Below are 22,693 nucleotides of genomic sequence, written 5' to 3' on the forward strand. Positions count from 1 at the left end.
AAAAACTAAATGCTTTTCCCTAAGATGGGGAATAAACAGCGAAATGATGACTGCTTTTAACACATCTATTAAATATTATGCTGAAGCCCTTAGTGCATGTATAAAACAAGAATAAGAAATAAAAGGCACAAAGTTTGGAAAGGAAAAAGTAAAACCTTCTCTATTTACAGGCAACCTAATCATCCACATAGAAAATCCCAAGGAATCAAGAATAAACCCAACCTGACTAGAACTGATAAGTAAATTTAGCAAGGTTAAAGGATATAAGAACAATACAAAACAAACAAACAAAACAACAACAACAACAATAAAATAAAAACTCACACCATATACCAGCAACAAATAATTGGAAAATTATAATCTGATAAATGTTATTTACAATAACGTCAGAAAGCATAAGATACTTAGGAATAAATTTAATGAAAGTTGTGTGAGACATCTACACTATTATAAAGTACTAAATATATATAAAACATTATATTAGCTGAGAGAAATGAAAGAATATTTAAATAAATAAATACATATGTCACATTAATTAATGCACATTAATGGAAGACTCAATATTATCAAGATGTTAGTTCTCCCCAAGTTGATCTATAGATTCAGTGCAATTCTATTTGGAAACAGCTGTGGTTTTTAGACTTTGGCAAGGTGATTCTAAATTTATATGGAATTTAAAAAATAATACAGCGAATCTCAAATAGAATAAAATAAGACCAGTGCCGTGACAGAGACAAGTACGAAGCTCTACGACAGCACAGAAGAAGGAAGCGTAGCTCTCACTAGGTAACTCAGGGGAGGCTCCTCAAAGGAGATGCCATTTGAACTGGGAGTTGAAAGATGATTAAGTACTTAAGGTAAAGACATTCACAAAGGGCATTGATTTCCTTAGATTTTGCTTAGATTTACTTAGATCACAAGGAACTAAAACTCTTTCTGTTTAATCACATGGTGGGGTTGCATGTGGAACTGTTCAGGAGATAAAGTCTCATGGAAATCCTTGGTGAGACCCTGTGCACTCTGAGCTTGGAGGGAAGTCATGGATCTGAGGCTCCTCTACTCGCCTCAGCAGCCGAAGCCCCTAATGTCTCTCGTCTGTGTCCAGCCTCTCACCTCCCCCTACTCTCTATACTTTCCCATATGAAGCTGAAAAGGTACGTTAGAAGCAGATGGTGGAAGGCCTTGTTTGGCAAGGCAGGTTGACTTTTATCATTGTAGCCACTGACGATTCTTAAGCAAGAGCAAGAAATGATCAGATTTGACTTTGAGGCAGATAATTCTGATGGTGTATGGAGAAACCAGAGACAGGCAGACCAGGGGAGAATGTATTCCAAGTAAGAGATAACGAAGGTCAAAACCAGTGGAGCTGCGTGAACATGGGGATTGGTTTGTAGCAAAATACATTCTTAGCCTGCTCAAAAAATTTTGTCTCCCCTTGTAAAGTACAGCATAGGGAATACAGTCAATTATATGGTAATAACTAGATCTAGTGCCTGGTGTGTACTAGACGAGTCAAGGGAATCACTTCCTAAATTATATAGATGTCTAACCACTATGCTGTACACCTGAAACTAATATAAAATAAGATTGTCAACCGTAATTTTAAAATCGGGGGCAAAGGTGAAGAGCAATAAGTGGTTCAAATTTCCAGGTATAAAACAAATAAGTCATGGGGATGTAATGTACAGCATGGGAAATATAGTCAATAATATTGTGACAGCGTGGTACGGTGTCATGGTTGCTGGATGTATCACGGTGATCACTTCTTTAGGTCTATAAATCTTGAATAACTATGGTGTACACCTGAAACTAATATAATATTGCATGTTAGCTGTATTTTTAATTGAAAAAACTTAAAAATACATAGTCCCATCACCTAGAAATAACCATTAACATTTTTCATTAATTTTCTTCCAGTGTTTCCCCCCCATAAATTAGATTAACACACACACACACACACACGCACACACACACACAAAGGGACTGCCGTAACGGGGCTGAGAGGCTGTTCGCAGAGCGAGTTGCAGATGAATGCTAGAGGAGTTGGATCTCAGCTAAAGGATAGTATCCCAGTTACTGAACTTTCAGAAAGTGGACCTTTTGAAAGTCAGTCTTCTTTGACAAGGTATTTCTTGTGTGACAAAAGAACTATTGCCCAGTCCTCCTCTTGAATTATCAGAAAAATATTTCCAGCTCAACCAAGATAAAATGCATTTTTCCACACTGAGAAATATCCAGGGTCTATTGGCTCCACTGAAATTGCAAATGGAATTCAAGGTGGTGCTGCAGGTTAAGTATCTTCCATTTCTTCTGAGCTCAGACCTTTCACTGGATATTTTGAGGGGTACTGATGAGACTATTGGATTTGAAAATATTTTTAATAACTCGTCAGAAAATGAACTAATGGGAGAACCACACTTGATGGTGGAATGTAAACTCAGTTTACTGTAATGCAGTGTGCTATTCATGAAAATAGAGGGACTACATCTTGTTAAAACACACACACACACACACACACACACACACACACACACACACTTATAATCCCTCAGAAAATGGGGAAGGAGAATTAGAGCATCTGCATTTTGAAAAAACTCCCCCATTGATCCTAGCTGAGAACTACTAGTCCAGACAAAGTGACACCTATGGAAATAGAAAAGTGAGAACAGATGGAAGACAGGGTGGATTTGGGGAGCAGTTGGAATCGGTGTAAGAACTTCAGGTAACTGCAATTTCTAGCTTGGGAAGCGGTGGGGGTGATGGTTTCATTTTCCAGGACTTGGGAAATAAAGGGCAAAGTAGGTTTATATATGGGAGTGGGAATGAGAGGTTGAGAGAAGAATTACGTCTACAAAGAGTGCTCAGGAATTCAGTTCCATGGAGTATGTCTAGCAGGCAGAGAGCTAGAGATGGACTGAGTCCAGCCAGCCGCTTGGTTTTTGCCTCCTTGGGGCAGACCCTGCTGGTGAGCAAGGTATTCTCTGGGCATTAATTAGTTGGGCAGATGCTGCATCCTAGGGCTCTGAGCAAGTATAAAGCAATTTTCTCCCTGGTTTTTTTGGTGGTGGTGATATTGTTTAACGTGGACTTTGTTAGCCCCTCGCCAACTGGCCCTTGGTTTAGAAGCTGGAACAAATTTGACCAGCATATCGATCAGGTGCTAGGATTCCGCTCTGATGGTTCTACTGTGGAGATTTTAATGAAGGGACCATTTACAGGGATATGAGCAGGATTAGAGGAACCAACAAAAGATGTTGGAGCACCCAAGGGATGTCAACAGTGGGGTGCTGTTATCATCTAGGCTTGAAGGGGCGGAGGGAGAGGGTGGTGCTCCTGGGGCCCAACGGAAATGAGCTGGGGAGGAGTGGCTGCCATAATCACTGAGGAATACAGCCATTGCCAGAACCAAGACTGCAAATCAGGAAGGGATTGGGCTGACCTCTCCCTCCTTTCACCTTCCAGTCGCTTCTGGGGGCTCCCATTAGCTAATGCCAGTTGGAAACCAGTCATCAGGGGAGCAAGGGATGGAGTACCTAGGGGTCAGCTCAGCAACACAGACGAGGCAGGTAATGGATGAGGTGAGTGGGTTTAGAGGGCAAGTGAGACACACCAGCAGAACCTCCATAGCCTGTGTGAGACAGCGACACGGGTCACTGTGGAATGGCAGAAGAGCCAACCACAGGAAGTCAACACACTTGGATTCCTGACAGACCTACCCTGCTGCACACCAACCACCTTAGGGGCTCGTCGCTGGCATCTTGTACCTTGCTTGCTTCAGCTGTAAAAGGAGTGGGCTGGATGGGCCAAGTGACTGTCTAAGCCTTCCAGTGGGAGGTCCCTTGACTATGCTGTCAGTCAGCTTGCTCTCCCACTCAGCACAGATGGGGCTGGGCGCTGTGCTCACTGCTCCAGAATCCCCCGACACCCACCATAGGGTGCTGTGCCCAACAAAGGGCAGTGCTGGGGAATCCTGGACCGGCCAGCCTCTGGGCCTAGACCTGGAGCGCCTCTCTTCCAGTGAACCCTAGGACATGCAGTGTTGACCGGGGACTTTCTTAAACGTATTTTTCACTGTGCTGAGGTGCATTCAAAAGGAAAGAAGAGCACATTCATTTCCAGAAAGCAGCAGCTCACAGACCTGCACTGCTGCAACTCCAAGTCCTGTACCCCCTGCTCAGTTCCTGATAACTGAAGATGAAACTTGAACAGCAAAAGGGAAGTCTTGTGTCTCCTACAAGGTATCAAATCCTGTTTCTAGACAGTTTCAGTTCTTAAAGACACAGGATTCCATATTTTCTCACCCAATAAACTAAAAGACAAAGAACCTTCAGTGACCACCAACCACATTTGCAGGGCCTTAGGGTGAAATGGAAGTATACCGCAGAACCTTTCTGAAATCCAGGTTTGAAGGGGGGTCTGGATATTTCTGAAATGCATCATCATCTTTCTCCTTATTAATGTAAAGAATTGGTCTGGGTAAGTGCACAGATTTGCTCAGTCTGATCTGGGCCCAGAGTACTTCTCACGCTTTTACTTTTCTAGCTTTCTACTGGGGTCAGGTGACTCAGAGATGGGAGCGTCATCATTTTCTTTCGGACGTGGGACGATCTGTGCGTGCTGGCTTCAGGGTCACTCCAAGGGTGTCCTCAGGAAGATGCCCACTCCTTTGCTGTGCCCATGAAGTGTTTTAGGCTGCCGGAGAACAACCCCAAGCTGAAATGTAGCAGGATCTCTCTCGCTGCCTTCAAAGCATTTATTGGCAAACATAGATTCAGTTATGCATAATTCGTTTTGTGGGTTCTGTCGTTTATTAAAAAAGATAAAGGAGGAGAAAAGGAAAGACAAAGAGGAAAATGTGGAAAGAGGTGGAACAGGTGTTAGTAAGGGTTTCCAAGCACGTGAAAACACACAACAAAGAAAAAAAGGTGCTATGACTACCGAAAAAGAAGAAAGGGAAATGTTTCCACAAAGATTCTGTTTAGGCCCAAGAAGTTTTCTCACTGAAGTCAGACACCAGAACAGGTGGATAAAAGGTGCTATGGAATCTTTCACCTCAGGAGCCAGTCATTTATGTATTTATTTATTTAAATGAGCAATAACAATAGAATGAGATGTTACGTTACAACTCAACTACAGAATCAAGGGAAGCACACAGAAAGAGCACCTAATCAAAGTCAGGGATCACAGAAGACTGTAGGAGAAAGTAACATCTGGCTTGTGACATAAAGGATGTTTTGGAGTTGGAGAAAAAAGGAGGAGGAGGAACAGCAAATCCGAGGCCCTGACTCAGGATAACACAGCCCAGGATGGAACAGGATAAATGGCTCCAGAGACTCTGCTCCTTAGAGGTGACACTCAGTGACACTGCCTGGCTTTCTCCGTATTCATATGGGTGGGTGAACGTCTGCCAAAAACAGTAGGATCATTTAACCCTGTTTAAAGTAAATTTCAAAAAAGAGCCAAATCATGACTGTTATTCAAACATGAAATGAACAGGTGTTAAATTTTTTACTTATTAAAGATTAAATAAGGTCATGAAGTTTAAAGATCATTAATCAATAGGAGAGCGGAGTAGTTATAACCAGTTCAAAAGAGAAGTCAAACAAGAGGCCTTTTTATAGATTTGGAATGTTGAAATGAATGTGCAGATGGAGGCAAACTGGTTTTGCCAGGGAGACGGAGGGTGGAAAGTAAATTGACCTTCAATAGACAGGACATAATCTGCATGTCTATAGCTACAAATTATTTTGCATTGTTATCAATTAGCTATAATTTACAGAGTTGTAAAATGGCTCAAAGACACTAAAAGACTACAATTGGAATACCTGAGCGTGTCCTCTAGACAATGCATCCTTTTCCCTTAAACTTTGTTCCTACAAGACCAACCTATTAAATGTCATTCTTTTTTCCCTCTAGGCTAGGGTCACTGGTGGTTTGTGTATGACCTCCTCTGTGCACACATGATAAGTTAAGTAACCCTAAGCAAACACTGAAGACTTAAAGAAGAATGGTTGTAGAACAAATAAAAATATAATAACTACATTTACAACCTTTAAATAAAATTGAAGAGAATGACTGAAAAGATGTGTTTCCTGTGTGTTTTCTGGCCCCTGCCTCCACCTTCATTATCATCAAACTATTATCACTTTCAACAGGGCCTTTACAAGCAACTTCACGACTGACTTAATGGAAATCTGACCCAGACGAAGAATTATAGGAACAAAGGAAGTATGTTAGGTCCATGCTCTGAAATGGGGAAACAACAATGAAAAATTCACATCACAAATAGAGAAATATTAAGTGATGTTTAGGGGGTTGGAATGGTGGTGAGACACTTAACTTAGGAAAGGAGTAGCCATTGATTCCATCAATCATTCAAACAGATATGTTTAGTGCTAGCACATGGGCTGGGCATCCATGTTAAACAAACAGGGATATATGGATAAATAAAACAGGATCCCTGTCCTGTGGCTGTTTAGAATTGAGGTAAGGGTGTTGGCTAATCTGACCAGATAGAGAAAATCATGAGAGTTCCTCTGCTCAAACTGAGACCAGTCTGGAGGTGAGATTTCGGAAGTTGGATGTCAAGGTGGCCCTTTAAAGGGTGTGTGTTGGTGGTGGTGGTGGGGTGAGGGGTGTCTTCCTTTGCTAGTCCTGTTCCCTGCCACACACACAATGGGTATATAAGTACTAATTGTTTGAACAATAGCTGATTAGTGAGTTAGTAATACTAACAAATTATTAAGCAATTATTTTATTATTTTTAAATCCATATTTATTTTTACAAATAAATGTATTGGTTTACTGCAGTAATAAACAAATAATTAAATAACTGATTAAAATAAGTGAATTACGAATGAGTTCAGTACTAGTTAACTAATACTTAGCCAATTCCCTGCCACCGTTCAAGAACTGCTGTGAGGTCCTTTCCATTCTTTAAACTCTGGACGCTGGCCACCACTGGTGCTTCTCAAAAACTCTCTTACTTTCTCAATTTCAAAAAGTACTGCCTGCTGAACCGAGCCTTCTGTGGGTTTGTGACATTTTGGAAGGTGCTGTTTTGCCTTGCCTCTGGTCTGGAGGAAAGATTGCAAGGACGCTCGGGGAAGGCCAGCCTGCTGGGTAAACACCCTCCTTGCCATACCTGGGGCGAGTGGCCCTGGGTTCAGACGGCGCAGGGAGCGGACTCAGAGAGCGAGCAAGAGGGCCCTGCGCGACCGGTGGAGATCTTAAACTACTTCAAGAAGAGTCTCTATTAATGGATGGATGGATAAAGTAGTGGGTTATTAAGGGAAATCAGGGAAGTTCCAAGAACACGTCTGGCCTTTCAGGACAGTGTCTTAGAATGCAAATACCGGACTCTCCCTCACTTTCCCTCACTGTTGTGGCCGGAATTCTGGGCTAGTGGCCTTTGTTCTGATCTGCGATGACATTTCTGATCTTCTTAAGAATATCATACGAGAAAAGGTCATGCTAGAGCACCCAAAAGAGCAGGTGAGCTCTCTCCAGGGGCAGAGTCTGCCCTGAACACAGCCCCAGATCTAGGACACAAGTTCTTCAAGCATGGCATACTGGCACCAGCTAAATACAGACTTTCAGCGCAGGTCATGCTAATGCTGATGATGTCCAGTGGCGACTGTAGTGACCACACTGATCTCCTTTGTCCCAAATAGGTGTGGGGGGGAGGGGACAATTTCATCAAGGTGGTCAATTTCCAAAAGGGGGAATCCAGGAATGTTCCCTTGACTCCAAGCACCGAGCAGTTTCCAGACATTCTGGCCTTGGCTAGTTCCTCTCTCACACCCCAAGATAATGCAGTATTCTTAGGGGGGCTTTCAACAGCATTTCCTGCTGGGGATTCAGCATAACTTCCCCCGGAGCAGGATACCTCGAGGATCCCTATCACCCTCTTCTCTTCCTCTTTCTCTCTTCCTTCTTCCCCCTCTTTCTCATCTCTACTTCCTTTCTCTCTCCTTCCTCCTCTTCATTCTTCTTTCTGCTCCCTGACTTTCTGTTATGAGCCTTCTTGCTGTCGCATGAATGACTCTGCCGGGTCTTCCTGGATATCATGGGAGGGAAGACGCATCAGTGAGATGTGGGGCTGCCCCGTTTGTTCTAGCTCATGCTAAGTCAGGGCCCTCAGCCCTGGTAAGTCCACCGGCCTGTGGAAACCCTAGTGTTGATGGGAAAGAAGAGAGGGGCTTTTGGGTCTCTTGCTTTCTGTTTGTTAAGAGTCATCACTCTCAATCAAGGTTTGGGGTGAAAACTGGGGACTGACTCAGTGATGGAAATCCCAGGCTTCAGGGCTGGCTGCTGCAAGGCCAGGGCGGATTGCGGACAGGAAGTGGTGTGGCTGCGTGGGTGTGAAGGAAGGGCTTCCTCCCTCTGACACTTTCTCAGCCTACCTCCCTTCCCCCAGCCCAACAAACAGCCAGCCTGAGACTGAACTCAGAAACCGTGCACAGGGCCTGACACACAGCAGCGTTGTGAATAGAACCAAGCAAATCCAATCCCCGGCAACTTGTCGACTTCCCTTGTCTCTCCTGGAATAATACCATAGTTCCTCAGATTTATACGGAATTTCTCCCTTTTCAGAATGAGAGTTGGGGAGCTGAGACAGCCTGTAACGTTAATAGGAGCTTGATAAGGATGTTCTCAGCATCCATCTCAGTGATCCAAAACTCTTGTCACATCTCCAGTTATTTTGGAGGGGACTTGGCCCCAGCACCATGACTCACATCCTGGTCTACCCTAGTTTTGGTTCCCTGACTCCCGTATTTACTGCTTTGACATCAAAAGCGGAGGCCTACCCAACCCTAAATGCAAGCTCAACCTCAATGAGTATGCAGCTTCGGGAGGCAGGCCCCTGTGTGCAGCAGCTGATTTGAATAAAGTTCTTGATAACAGATCAGGCGATTGGCACATTGGAGCAAAGTGGCTGGATCTGGGGGCATTACGGAGACACCACAGAAGGACTTGGAGAAATCACATGTGAAGTTTTCTGACCAAGTGGATGGTGGAGCAGTTCATAAAACAGGTAAAAACAGATGGAGAAGCACGTTTGAAGGGAAGATGATGAGATCATGAGTACAGCTTAGAACATGTTGAGTGGGATATGCACTAGAGACACACGATGGGCAGCTGCATATAAGGTCTGCCCTCCGGAGAGACATGGATTCTGGGTACAGATGGGGAGTTAGTACAGGGAGAGATGGCCCCAAGAAAAGCAGCCCCTTTATACTGCAAAGCAAGTAGAGAGAGAGGAAGAAACAGAGAAGCCATTGTCCTAGGCTGCTGGGCAGTAAAGGAAGATAAAGCTTGAGACATGTGCATTAGGTTTGGCAACCAGAGCTTGCTGCAGACCTCCAAATAGGCAGTTTCAGTGATGAGGTGGGAGCAAAGGCTAGTCTTCTATGACAAAGACTGGTAAGATAGTCACAAAATCCAGTTTCTCCACTCTGAGCATGAGGCTAAATTTCATTTCCTCACCTCCCTTGTAGCTGGGTGAAGCCACGTGACTGAGGTCTGGTGCACAAACTGTGGGCAGAAAACGATGCATTATCACCTCCAAGATAGAGTCCCTTCCCACCCACCCCTCCACAGACCCCTCCTCCTGAGTCTCCTAGTCCGAGTAGAGGATCCAAAGGGACTCCAGTGCCTTGGGTGTACAGAGCAACTAAATGGAAGGAGATTGATCCCTGCTTATAATGTGGAGCCAAGGGGCTCAGGCCAGTGGGGCCCGCAGGCATAAACACCCTGGGGCCAGCAGTAGGGTGGGTGAGCAGCCCGCTGCACAGCAGTAACAGCAGGGGTCAGAGCAGGTGAGCAGTCCAGACAGCTAGAGGAGTCTGCAAGCCCCTTCATGACCCGCTGGGGTGGCAGCGAAGTCCCACTGGCCTTTGCTCTGCAGGCCCCCCCGAAGGTACCTCCCCATCCCGCATGGGTGATGTGGCTGCGGGGGGAGATGACCAGGAGGGGAAGCAGGACCCATGCATGAGCTGCAAAACTACCTGAGGAGACAGAAGACGGCCTCTTCAGGAAGAGAAAACGTATGGTCTCTCGAAATTCCAAGAACTTGGCGAAAGGAGAGACAATAGCCATCTTTATTATCCAAATTCTTGAGGAAACGATTCTGCGCAACAGTGGAACCTACTAGCTGCCAAAGTGAAGTGACTTCTGGATCCGCGCAAGGTGGTGAGAATCAGGCACGTACAGGGCATGGCCCAGAGCTCCGAGGAGGAGACCTGGCAAGGCGCCTCCCCATCCAGCATGATGTGGTTGGCGGGGAGATGGCCAGTATGGGGAAGCAAGACCCATGAGCCGCAAAACAACCCGAGGATCAGAGGATGACCTCTTCGGGAAGAGGAAACAGTGGAGGAGGCCTGGCCATAGGTCCTCTTGCACACAGATGAGGAGGGAACCCTCCTCCCAGGTGTGAAAAAGACCAAAGCTCCTTGCTGGGCAGAGGAGGATGGTCCTTGGGCTTCACCGGGGCAGGCAGCTGGCCACGGGGTCCGGCCGTGGCACCGGCACAAAGTTCATGGGGCACAGCAGCAGCGGGCACATTTTCTCGTGCTCCTTCAGGGCCTCGCTCAGGTGCTTCAGCTCCTCCGTCAGCTTCCCAATCTCTTTCCGCAGCACTGTGTTTTCCTGCTCCAGGCACTCATATTCCTGGCGAAGACAGGGAATGGGCAAAAGCATTTCTAATAATACACGTTCCTCCTCGGTCCTCCGGGCAGATCTAACCCGCATGGTGATGCTTACCTTCTTCCCACGAAAGCTTTCTCATTAACGACGCCCCCACCCCCCCCCACCACTCATATGTGTTCATTCATGTGCTTAATGTGTCTTTCCTCCCACCAGGATGAAAGGTTCGTGAGGGCAGGGCTGTGTTTGTCAAATCAACTTTAGTGAGGTAGAATTTACAGAACATAAAATACGCTTATTTTACGTGTATAATTCAGCGAGTTTTGACAAATGTAAACAACTATGTCCATCAAGACAGAATGTTTCAATCACTCTGAAAAGTTCCCGTGTGCCCCTCTGCAGTCAGCCTCCCCTTCCCCCAGCTGCTGATCTGCTTTTTAAAGGTCTTTGTTGTGTTCACTGCTAGCGTCCCAGCACCTGGAACAGTGCCTGGAACATAACAAATGTTTGGTGAGTGCTGAGCAAATGAATGAAAATACCCCGTGCCTTGGCTTTGCTCCAACACTCATCTGTTAAATTTCCTCTACATCAGAGTTTACAGAGGCTAGGAACTGGAGGGCTTCATAGAAATCCCTTAGCCCAACCCACACAATGCAGAAACCTTCCCTATGTAAGTCCAACTCAGACATTCAGCTGGTGCTGAGCACTGTCCCCTGCAAAGGACAGCCCCTGCCATTTCTGAGCTGCTCTATTAGAACCAATCCAAACTATCTCTCTCCTTCAAACCCACCTATTGGGTTTGGTTCCACCCTATGGAACCACACAGAGTAAATTCAATACTTTTTCAGCATCACAGTTCTTGAAACGTTGGGAGACATCCCCATACCACTTCCTTTTAGGTATTCTCTAAGCTCAACTGTCTCAGGTCCTCTGAGTTCCTTGGGTTTTTGGGACTCCTGGACCCTTCACTCTCCTTGGAGTCCACCTGACACATGTTCCAATTTGCTAGCACCTCTGAATAAATATCCTTCCCAAAATGAAGTGCGTGATTCCAGGGATGCCCTGACCACGCAGTGAGCAGACGCATACTGGTGATCTGTTCTGGGCTGGACCCCAGCCCACAGCCACCTCGCTCCGGGGAGTCTCCCTAAGCTTGCAGAGAAGGGCAAGCTTCGTCTGCATCTGCTGCTTCTCTGTTTGTACTTGGAAGACAATGGACGTTTTGGAATTTGAGGGTGGCCTTTACACCCACCTCTACAGAATTTCACCCTGTTCCCTTGGGTATCTTCCAGCCTAGCGAATCTTTCTGAATCTTGATTGTCAGCCCATGGATTGTCATGCCATACAGCTGTAGGCTATCCATGAACTTCATAAGCAAGTCTTCCTTTGCTATATCCAAGTCATTTATAAATTCTACAAGATTTGGCCACTGGCAGAGCCCTATGGCATGCCAATAGAGACCCTCTTTCCGCTGACAGCCTTATTTAAATCCTGCTGAAATGCTGTTTTCCATCATTTCTAGATAGATTCCTACAGTAAGGTTTTGTTGCACCAAAAACACCACGCATTTCCTGAGCAGGGGACCCAACCTTATTATTCAATACATCTTTTCTCTTACTAGTAATTTTTAAGAAATATCACTACAGAAAGTCTGATCTTCTCATAGGCCCAGGGTGCGCAGGCAAATTCTCAATTCTGCCCCTTTGCTGATGCTGTTCTCGGCTGGAATGCCTTCCTCCTCTTCTGTGTGGGCCCAGCTCAAGCCCACCCCCTGCAGGGAGGTTTCTCTGATCATAGCACCCAATGGAAGCACATCTCTTATTCTGTGTCTTGTTCAGTTTTGTATCATATTCAATCTTACTCAAATAAGACCTCTCTCCAAAGATCAGAAATATATAGCAGCTGGGGCCTCTGCTACGCTCTCCTGTACCCGCTCCTGACAGACCGCAGTGCCAGCCTCTACGTTCTCAGTGACCCTTCAGGCCTCTGTCCTCGTCTCTCACCCGTTTCATGTCCTCCATTCCCCTCTAGGCACGTTTCCCGCTCTCAGAACAAGGGGCTGCTTGCAGAGATGATCGGAGGCATTCTTCTCCTCCCGCCTTTCCCAGGCAGGCTCTCAGGGTCTGGAACACTCTCCAAGGCAGCAGCCCTCACCCCTTCTCCCCGCAGGCTGTGCTGGGTCAGTGTGGCATCACTCCTGCATTGGCCCCATTCTGCCTCCAGCCCTCGTCCATGCCTACTTCCCCCAACTCCTCACGCTCTCCTCTGGCCTCTGAAAGCTCTAGTCCTAGAGTCAGAAGTTAGTCTACAACCAAGCCCTCAGTGGGTAAGGGGCGGGTATGGGTGGGAGGATGGGGATGGAAGCCTGCCTGCAGCAGAGGGGTAAGAGCCTGTGAAATGCCTGTGAAGAGCCTGTGAAATGGGTACACACACACACACACACACACACACACACACTCAAACTTGCAACTGGAAATTCTCTTCACCTCCAAGTAAAATGGAGACTAGATTTGAATGGTTCCAATGAGCTAATGTTTAAACTAAATTCCAAAGAATAGGACACTTGCTCTCTTCCTATAGTAGAATATTCCAAACTGACTTTCCATATTTACTGAATTTTATGGCAAGATGTTGTGAGCTTCTGAGATTTATTTCTGGAAGCCAGGAAGAGTGATGCTACCTAAAGCCTTTCTGAGGACCACTGCTGTCCCCAACCCCAGCTCAGAAAGGCTTCAGAATTTTCCGGAGCAGCCCGCCCAAGCAGGCCTCTTGCCTGCCTTTTCCGCAGGGACTTTCTCTTCTGGGATTTAAGTTTACTCATAAATATGCTGAGGGACTTTTATGAGCTGAGGGAATAAAAAAATAGAGAAGAAGTCAAAGTCTTTTTCAGGTAAGACCAGTTCTACAAAAATAAAAGGAGACACTGGGAGGGGAGGAGGGGAGAGAACCCCGAGTGGGAACAAAGGGAAAAGAGTAAGACTAACTTCACACCAGGGAGAAATTACGTGGACTTCACGTACATGAAAAAGAAGCAAAGAACATTGGACCCTTTGTTATTGTCAGAGATGATTGGTGTAGCTCAATGGTTGGTGAGTTTTGAATCCTTTGCCCTCTCAGGGTTTGAGGTAATTGTGCTGCCTTCCGAGGTATTTGCCAGGACACTGTCACAAAGCAGAGACCTAACAACTAGAGGTGGTGAAGTCATTGCAAATCCCAGCTGTGCCTCAGAAATGAAGCTGTCTAGAGCGGTGGTTCTCAACTGGGGCGCTTTGGGCAGCCCCCACGGGACATTTGGAGTGTCGAGACAGTCTGGGTCGTCACAACTGGGGAAGGAGGTGCTACTGCATTTAATGGGCAGAGGCCAGGGATGTTACGTAATGTCTGACAGTGCACAGGACAGCCCCCCAAACAAGGAATTATCTGGCCCCGAATGTCAATAGTGCCAAGGTGGAGAAACCTTGGTTGGGGGTGGGGGTGGGGAACGCAAGGCTCATAATACCAGCATGGGTCAGGGAGTTGTGTCCTACACAACTAGACTGAGAAACAACGGCTTGAAGTGGAGTGGGGGGGAGGTGGAAGAAGGAAGAAAAAAGATAATATGGGACCAGGGACCAGCGATGATAACTAAGGCAGGAAAGGAGACGAGGGGGAGCAAAAGGCCAGCAGGAGGACTCAGACCCCGTTTCACAACCTAAAAAACTGAAACTCACTCACAGAGGCACAATGACTTTCCCAAGGTCATGCAGACTTGGGATCTGATCCCTGATTTCAAGGTCAATTGCAACTCTCATGAAATGACAGCAATTCTGCTTTTGCTTGGCAATGCCTGGACCCAGATTTCCCCATAGTGGTTACCAGCAGTAAAGGGCTGTAAGAGCTCAGGATTTTACAATAAGTCTATTCCCAAACCTTAAGCTGATAACCTTCCCAGCAGAAAGATGTGTCACCAGCAAGGGCTATAAAAATTAGTGTCATCATCAGTTTCTAAACCAAGTGGGGAGACTGACATGGAGCATTCTCTTCAGAGTATGCAAGATCTGAGAAAACCATGGCAACACATACCACAACCATATTACTCAATAAATGTGTCTGTTATTGATATTTGGGGCTCCTAAAGATGGCATCACTGCCTTCCTTTTCTGACTCAAAATTTTGTCTCAGTCTTACACCTTTGTGTGCCAGGCTCCAACCAGTTTGACCCACTTTTGAGAGATGTGCCTTTTAGCTTGTGTTAGGGAGCTGGGCTGTTCACTGGGGTTCCTATTTGTGAATGTGGACTCAGGCGCGTGCCTAATGTTCAGAGATGAATAGGGGTCGAAATCCCCACAAGAAGTGTAAGTGCCTTGAAGGGATGATTTGAAAAGCCACAAAGAACACTGAGGTACACAGTTACACATGAGGAACTGTTTCTCATCACTGCAGTCCAACTTCCAGCAACCACTACCCTGAGGGAAAAACTCACCTGGGGGAGTGACCCCAGCCTTTCCTTGGTTTGGCCTGCTCAGGCTCTCCCACTCCTCTGCCCTCCGAGGAGGTCCTGCCTTGATGGACAATCCTCTGGCTTTGAGATAGAGAACTGGGAGGGGAGGGAGGTGGCCAAGAGACTTACATGAGCTGGGACTGAAGGAGTTTTTTCAGGGTGTTGGAGATGAGAGAGGTTCAAGAATAGTTGGGGTGAATGAGCGAGATGGACAGGAAAGAAAGTGGGAATTTTAAACAAGTCTTGTTCTAAATATTCCCCTTCATGGTATTTAAGAAAGGCAACTAAAGATTTTGAGTTACTTTAAGATATTCAGCAATGCTACCCCACAGTCTAGAGGAGAGGGATTTATGGGATAGAAACTTGACTCAAATCTCCTCAGGGAGGAGCAAGCAGTTGTGGATATCAGGTGATGTGGTCTGCCCCTCAGTGTCTCCCCATTCAGGTTTGAGAAGAAGGTTTCCACGCACTATGTCCCCTCTCTTTCCCTCATCCTAGATGTGGCTTGAGAGTCCCAGGGGGCCTGAGGAGCTTCCTACCCTGACCCAAAGCAGTGTGCTAGGTGCTCTGTCACATTTCTTCACCACATTTTTTTTGACCAGACACCCCACTCCCAATATGCAGATTTTTTCAAAGTTTAAAAGATAGTCTTTTTTTTTTTTTTACTGTGTTTACTTTTTTTTTTTTACCCTGTTGGCCATATGGAGCACATAGATCCTCATAACTGTGATGTCCTCCCTGGAGGGAGGCAAGGCATTAACAGGGGAGGGGTTATTCCTGGGGTGCCCTTCGGTCCAGAGATGACATTCCTCTTGTACAGAAGGACTTGATTTTTCCATTTCCTGAGCCAGCCACCTGTTCCCTCACACCTGTGACCGGTCACACTGGTCTGTGGCTAGTGATGGTAAAGGTGAGGACTCCAGCTTTGGGGTCTGTATACGAATGGAGTCACGGTCCTGGCCTTCTCGACAGTGTTTCTCAACAAAAACTGGCCTTGCTGAGATGATCTGCTAATGGTGCATAGTCCTGATCCATTCTGCTCGCACTACAGAGAAAGAGGAGAAGAGAGTGTTCTTCCATGGAAGGACTGGGTTTCAGGTCAATCAGCCCCATTTCTGGAAGGGGCACCTGGCAGAATCAGTCATGTCTGTGGACAGCAGAACAGGCTGGGAACCCAGTCGAAGGGCCCTCCACCCTTAGAAGGGCTCTAAGAGGGATCAAGCAGGAGCAAAGGTGGCACCACCCCTAAGTGAACCAGGCACCCTGCACTTGTTATCAAATCCAACAAATCCAACAATGACAGAAATTGAAAGAGACCTGTCTTGACTCTGCAGTAAATGATTTGTTACCTTCTGGGACAGGCAGAATAAATGCTGTCCCCCTCCCCCAAAGGTGTTTACATCCAATCCAGAACGTGTGACTGTCACTTTACATAGCAAAAGGGACTCTGCAGATGCGATTAAGTTAAGAATCTTAAAATGGGGAGATTATCCTGGATTATGCAGGCAGACCCAATGTAATCACAAGGGTCCTTATAACTGAAAGAAGCAAGGAATCAGAGAAGGACATGTGACTACCAACAAAGTGTCAGAATAATGCAGCATGAGAAAGACTCTGCCTGCCAGAGCTGGCTTTGAAGAAGGAAGGGGACCACAAGCCAAGGAACACAGAAGCCTCTAGAAGCTGGAAAAGGCAAGGAAAAGAATTCTTCTCCAGAGCCTCCAGAAGGAACACAGCCCTGTCGACACCTTCATTTCAGCCCAGTGAGGCCCATTTCAGATGCCTGGCCTCCAAAACTGTAAGATAACAAATTTGTGTTGTTTCAAACAACCAAATGTGTCATAATTTGTTACAGCAGCCATAGGAAACTAACATACTTTTCTTGGGAACGCCTTCACAAAGAATGCTTCACAAAGACAGGAAAGAGATCTTTTTCTTCTCTTTGTGACTCAGTGGCAATGCCTTGCTCACGGTGTGCTTCACAAACATTTGTGGAATTAATCTACTTGACCTTGCTCCATGACAGATTTTGTTCAAGTCATTTCATTGCCTCCATACATATAATTACTTGGGCCTTACAACCGAGTGTCCTCCTGTGTTTTCTTATATTAATGCACCTGGCTTAGACTAGAAGTTTCTTCAGGGGAAGGGCCCTGCTACACGTGTCCAGCTGGCACGTGTAGTCTGAATCCAGGACCATGTAAGCTGCAGGTCCCCACTGGGGGTTATTCGGTAACATGAAGGTAGAACCAGGGTTGCTTCAGGAGCAAGGGGGAAGGAAGAAAAGAGGCATAGGGCATTGCAGTTCTTCTGTGGACATTTTACAGAACTAATAAAAGCTGGGAAGGACCTCCCCCGACTCTCTTCTGAAGATCTTAGTCTCTTTTTAGGGCTCAGCCTTCCTACTTCCAGGAGAGAATCTGACATTTATCTCTTATGCCATGCTGTAAATTTATATCAGTGGGTCACCTCTCCTGGGAGTGTGTGCTTTCTAAATCTGTTCTCTGTTATTGTTAAAGGCTTTCAGAAATTGTCATTTCCCCTCAAAAAACCTCAGCATCACCTCTGCTGTCAATGCCCCTAGACTGGCCTTACTGAGATAATCTGTGGCCAAAAAAGCATAGCAGGTGAGAGTTAAACTAATTTTCGTAATTGTTCACACCAATGCTGTACAACGGCAAGAGCTCAGAACTGTCACCAATCCTTGGACAGACCCTCGCATGCCTCTGAGGCCAGTTCCTGATATGGAGTGGTCCCCATGTCCTAGCTGTGAGATGATGTGGAGTTATGCAAAAGGGTCAAGGAACACGTAGGAGTTTAGGATAGGGCCGGCCGGGTGGCTCAGGCGGTTGGAGCTCCGTATTCCTAACTCCCAAGGCTGCCGGTTCGATTTCCACATGGGCCAGTGGGCTTTCAACCACAAGGTTACCGGTTTGACTCCTGCAAGGGGTGGTGGGCTCCACACCCTGCAACTAAGACTGAAAGGACAGCAACTTGACTTGGAAAAAAGTCCTGGAAGTACACACTGTTCCCCAATAAAGTCCTGTTCCTCTTCCCCAAAAAATCTTTAAAAAAAAAAAAGTGTTGCTAACATTAATAGCAGTTAACATTAAAAAAAAAAAAAAGGATAAATCCCAGATTCCTAATTTGGGTGATGAGAAAGATGGGTAGCACCATTAAGAACAAATAGAAGACTGTAGGAAGAGAAAGTCTCAGGGGTAACAATCCTCTATTATGACTATGTTGCATCTGAGGAGCCTGCAACAATCAGACCCATTTGGAAACACCAGAGGTATGGTGTGAGGGCTAGAACAGCGGTCCTGCCTGACATAATTGATGTTGGGAGAACAGACTTATAGATTAAATTTTCCATGGTGAGAAGGATAAAGGGAAGAGTCTGAAACCCTGGTCAACAACATTTTATGAAACAGAGGTAGAAAAATCTAACAAAGAAACTGAGAGAAAAAGTAACTGCTATTTAAGAGGGCCAGGAGAAGTAAGACATGTGGTCTTTTAGAAGCTAAAGACCTTGAAAGAAGGTTTCAAGAAGGGAAGGTCAATGGCATCAAATGTTCCAGTGAGGTGAAGGATGATGAGACTAGAACAAGTTCCCTGATTCGGGCAATGCCAGGGCACGAGCAGTCTCAGTGGGAGCAGCTTCTGTAGGAGTGTGTGTGTGTGTGTGTGTGTGTGTGTGTGTGTGTGTGTGTGTGTGTGTGTGTTGGTGGGGAAAGGGCAGAAACAAAATCACAGAGGACTGAAGAATACACGGGAACGGAGGCCATGGAGAAAGCAAGTCCCTCTATAAGGAGCAGGGAACTGACGGAAGGAAAGAAAAGAAATGGGCACTAGCTTGATAGGGAATCGGATCAAGAGCAGGTTTGGTTTGGTTTGTTTTATAATGAAAGAAATGTGAGTGTGAGATGCAACCAGTGGGTGAGGGAGAAATCAAGAGGCCAGTCAGCAAAGAACCAGAACACTGGGCTGGAAGGATGCAGCAGAATTAGACGTGTACATGACCAAATTGGTGATGACCAGGATGTGACCGCAGGGCCACTATCAAAGTGCAAGGACGGAGGGCGGGCCCCTCGCCGGGGGCCCTCATGTGGCTCTGCCCTGACCTCAGTCTCACCTCATGGAGTTTGTCAGCCTTCTGGGTCTGCTTCTTCCGACTTCTCTGGGCAGCAACTCGGTTTTTTTCTCTCCTTCGGACCTTCCTGTCATCATCGTCCGGGCTCTGGGGGGAAATGTGCGGTCAGGAGTGAATGGAGGCCCCTCGCCTCACCCGTTTGCCTGGTCTCTTCACTCAGCATTGCTCATAGTCTTCACCCTTTTATTTGCAGTCACAGCAGCGCTTGGGGCTACGTCAGCGAGGTAGCTAACAGTAGCCCTTGTTAAGGAGCACTCCCCATGAGTTCACTTAGCTGTTATTCCCTACCACCACCCTGAGAAATGTGTAGAGTGGCTGCCATTTCAAAGATGAGGAATAAGAAACTCAGAGAGGTTAAGGGACTTGCTCCAGGTACTACAGCTAGTACGCGGGTGAATGGGAAGTGGAACTCAGGTCTGTTGGACTCCAAACCAACGTTCATAAACCCCTACCCCATAGGGTGTGTGCCTGGAGGAGCTGTGGTGTCAGTGCTTTTCATCTGAGAATGGAAAAGGCAGAAGGCATCTGCTATCTGGAACTCGCCATGTGCCAGGTCTTATGCCACTGCACACAAAACAGGTACTTTCGATATTGTGTATAGATCATGACGACACTTGTAACTCAGTGTTACCACATGACTCTACCGGCACAGCGAATGATTGAAAACCACTGATAATATGCTCATTTGAACCAGGATCGCTTGACATTTTGTTTCACAGGTCAGAGCAAATCAGAAAACAAATTCATGATGTATCTTGAAAGCCCTTAGCTATATATGAGATGTAGCCAAACCTAGTCACATCCTCCAAGAGTTATCTATCCTGAAACAGGCAGGCTGCAAAATGCACCTCCCATGGTAAAAACACTTCCTTCAGTTATAGAAAACATGGAGAGGAAAGCAGCATTTGCTTTCCAGAAACCTGTGAGAAGATACCAAGATGGGCATGTGGAGAATACTACCTTTAAAGCATTCAAAAGCCAAGAGGTTAGTAGAATGCAAACATAGGAAAGCTATTCAATTATTAATGTTAAAGCAAACACTGATAACATAAAATAATGGATATGTTCAGTTATCACTTTGTCTGGTCTTGTATTCCAAATAAGAGAGACACATACTATCTCCCCAAGGTACTGCAGGAAAAGAATTTTCAGCATACGCAAGGACTACAAGGCTATAAAAGGAGAAGAGTAAATGGCATGTACATAAATAGCATAATATATACAAGAGGCCTGGAGACAGTTAAGGGAACAGACACAAGGTGTTACAATGTAGTCTTTCAGAGGAAACGTAATTTTGATAAACAGAACCAGAACACCACAGGGGGGAAATGTGGTACAGAGGATGAAACTTTAGCTTTAGAAATACACAGCTCCTCCTTTTGTCTTCTGTCAATATGGCCTTGGGGACCACATTCTCTGAATTTTGTTTTCTCATTTATTGTAAGTGTGATTCATTATTCTTTCAATAGTGTTAACTGAGTACCTGCCATTTGCCAGGCACTGGTGATAGTGCCTGGAACAAACTGGTAAGTACTCTCCACAGCATAAAGTTTGGGGCTTGGCATGAGATAAAACAAGACTTTATCTTAAAGCTCCCAGTATACATATGCCATCAATGACCTCTGTTCAGGTTGCTGTTCTTTTGTATTGAGTCCTGCCCACCCCGTGCTTGTTTCCAAATCCTACCTCTTTGTTTTTCATAATTGGAAAGTCATAGGGCACAATGCAGCCTGCCTTCTGGGAGCCCACACTCTAAACTGGCTCATCATCTATCATATGGCCCCACCTGACAACCCAGCAGAAACGTTTATCAAGAGAGAAATAGGGGAGCAAAGTGTTGAGATATTCATATATTGTTAACCATATCTCAACTACTCACAAAAATCATGACAAGCTGATATTATTATATGTACTCATTTCACATGTGGGGAAACGCAGGCTCCTAGAGGTTAAGCGAATTGCCCGAGGCTACTCAGCCTACGTGGTAAAACCGAGGTCCAAACTCAGATTTTTGGGGCTCTAGCATCACCTGAGGACGCTCTCTGCCAGGCACAGAACTGAGAAGGGGGACATAACGAGGAAAAAAGACTCAGTCCTGCGGCACCTGGGTGGGAAGTCTCCCACAGCACAACCTGCTGGCAACGTTGTCTCCAGTTCCCAGAGTACGCAGTTGTAAAGGTTGCCGGGGCAGCGCAAAGGACTGGCTGCAGGCGAGGGGTTTCCACCAGCGCTGGGGGTGGAGTCCACGCACTGCAGGCCCCCACCCCGCACCCCTAGGCTGACCGGTCCTGAGTTCCCCATTCAGGCAGCAGGAGGGTAGATACTGGGAGTGCCTGGGTTGAGTTGCCCCTTCGGGCTGAATTTCCCCTCCCCACGCCCTGGTCCTCACTCGGAGCTCCCAGGAAGGGTCACGCGCGCAGGCGGCAGCAAGCGGATGGTGTGGCACCTGGGGCAGCGCTGGCCACGCGTGCTGGGGAATGTGGACCGTGCGCGACCCAGCCAGGCGTCGGCGCCCTCGGGTCTGTCCTTCTGCCCAGATGCAGGAGCCCGGTCACCATCCCGGACGCCGCGGGCACCACGCTCTCGCGCCCCCACTCCCGCTCTCAGCGCTCAGCTCCCCGGGACCCCAGTGCCCACCTCCTCGCGCTCCCCGAGGCCGGGTCCCCGCATCCCTGCCGCCCTCCCTGAGCCTCCAGTTCACTACCTGCGGCTGAGGCTGGTTCCCGGGAGCCGCCACGCTCCTCTGCAGGACGCCGCCCGCAGCCGGGGGCCCTTGCGACATGCCGGGCGCTGCTCGGGTGCGGCCCCCCCGCCGCGCTGCCCGCCGCGCCCTGCACGCGGGGCGCTGCCTACCGGCGCTCTCCGGCCGCCGGCATCCCCGCGCCCGCACCTGCCGGCCGCCAGGCCCCCGCCCCGCCCCTCGGGCTTCCCGCTCTCCGCGCTCCGCTGCCGCCGCGCGTCTTCCCGGCCTCGCCGCCCCCGGTCCCAGCCCGCGGTCCCTCACGTCCCCAGTCTGCCCCGCCCCCTCCTTCTCCCAACCCGCCTCATTTCCTCCTCTTGCCGCACGTCGGGGTCCCAAATCCCACCCCTGTCGCGGCTTTCCGCTGGGGCCCCCAGCTCTGCGTGGAAGTCACGTGGTGGCTCCGAAACCTGGGGGAACTCGAAGCCCACCCACAGGAGGCGACGCTGGGGAGGTTGGGGGTCCGGGGGGCGCAGGGCAGCCTGTGGGGTCCTTTGGCTGCTCTCGGGGAACTCAGGGTGAGAAACACAAGTGGGTGGTTTGGGGTTGGTGGTTTCTTCCTGGTCCCATCACTACATCTTCCTGCTCATCGGCCCCGCCTCCCCCCAGCGCGGGGGTCACAGTCTCGGGGGACTTTCTCCGCAGCGGTCTGTCCCCCGGGCGCCACGCTCACTCC

The 22,693-nt window shown here is 47.4% G+C and overlaps 1 protein-coding gene and 1 pseudogene across 2 annotated transcripts; one reads left to right on the forward strand and one right to left on the reverse strand.

Moving 5' to 3' along the window:
- Positions 1-2,027: 2,027 nt before the first annotated feature.
- On the forward strand, positions 2,028-2,451 carry LOC308487448 (proteasome maturation protein-like; annotated as a pseudogene). The gene has a single exon. The product of its transcript is annotated as a proteasome maturation protein-like (transcript).
- Positions 2,452-10,204: 7,753 nt separating this feature from the next.
- BATF3 (basic leucine zipper ATF-like transcription factor 3) lies at positions 10,205-22,103 on the reverse strand. Its single transcript, XM_081025932.1, has 3 exons — positions 21,982-22,103; positions 19,260-19,364; positions 10,205-10,671 (listed from the first exon to the last, which is right to left on the reverse strand). Exons 1-3 carry the CDS (start codon positions 22,057-22,059, stop codon positions 10,486-10,488), a joined length of 369 nt encoding a protein of 122 aa, XP_080882058.1. The 5' UTR covers positions 22,060-22,103; the 3' UTR covers positions 10,205-10,485.
- Between the last annotated feature and the right edge of the window lie 590 nt (positions 22,104-22,693).

This window comes from Rhinolophus hipposideros, assembly GCF_964194185.1.
Source record: "Rhinolophus hipposideros genome assembly, chromosome: 19".
Taxonomy (NCBI): domain Eukaryota; kingdom Metazoa; phylum Chordata; class Mammalia; order Chiroptera; family Rhinolophidae; genus Rhinolophus; species Rhinolophus hipposideros.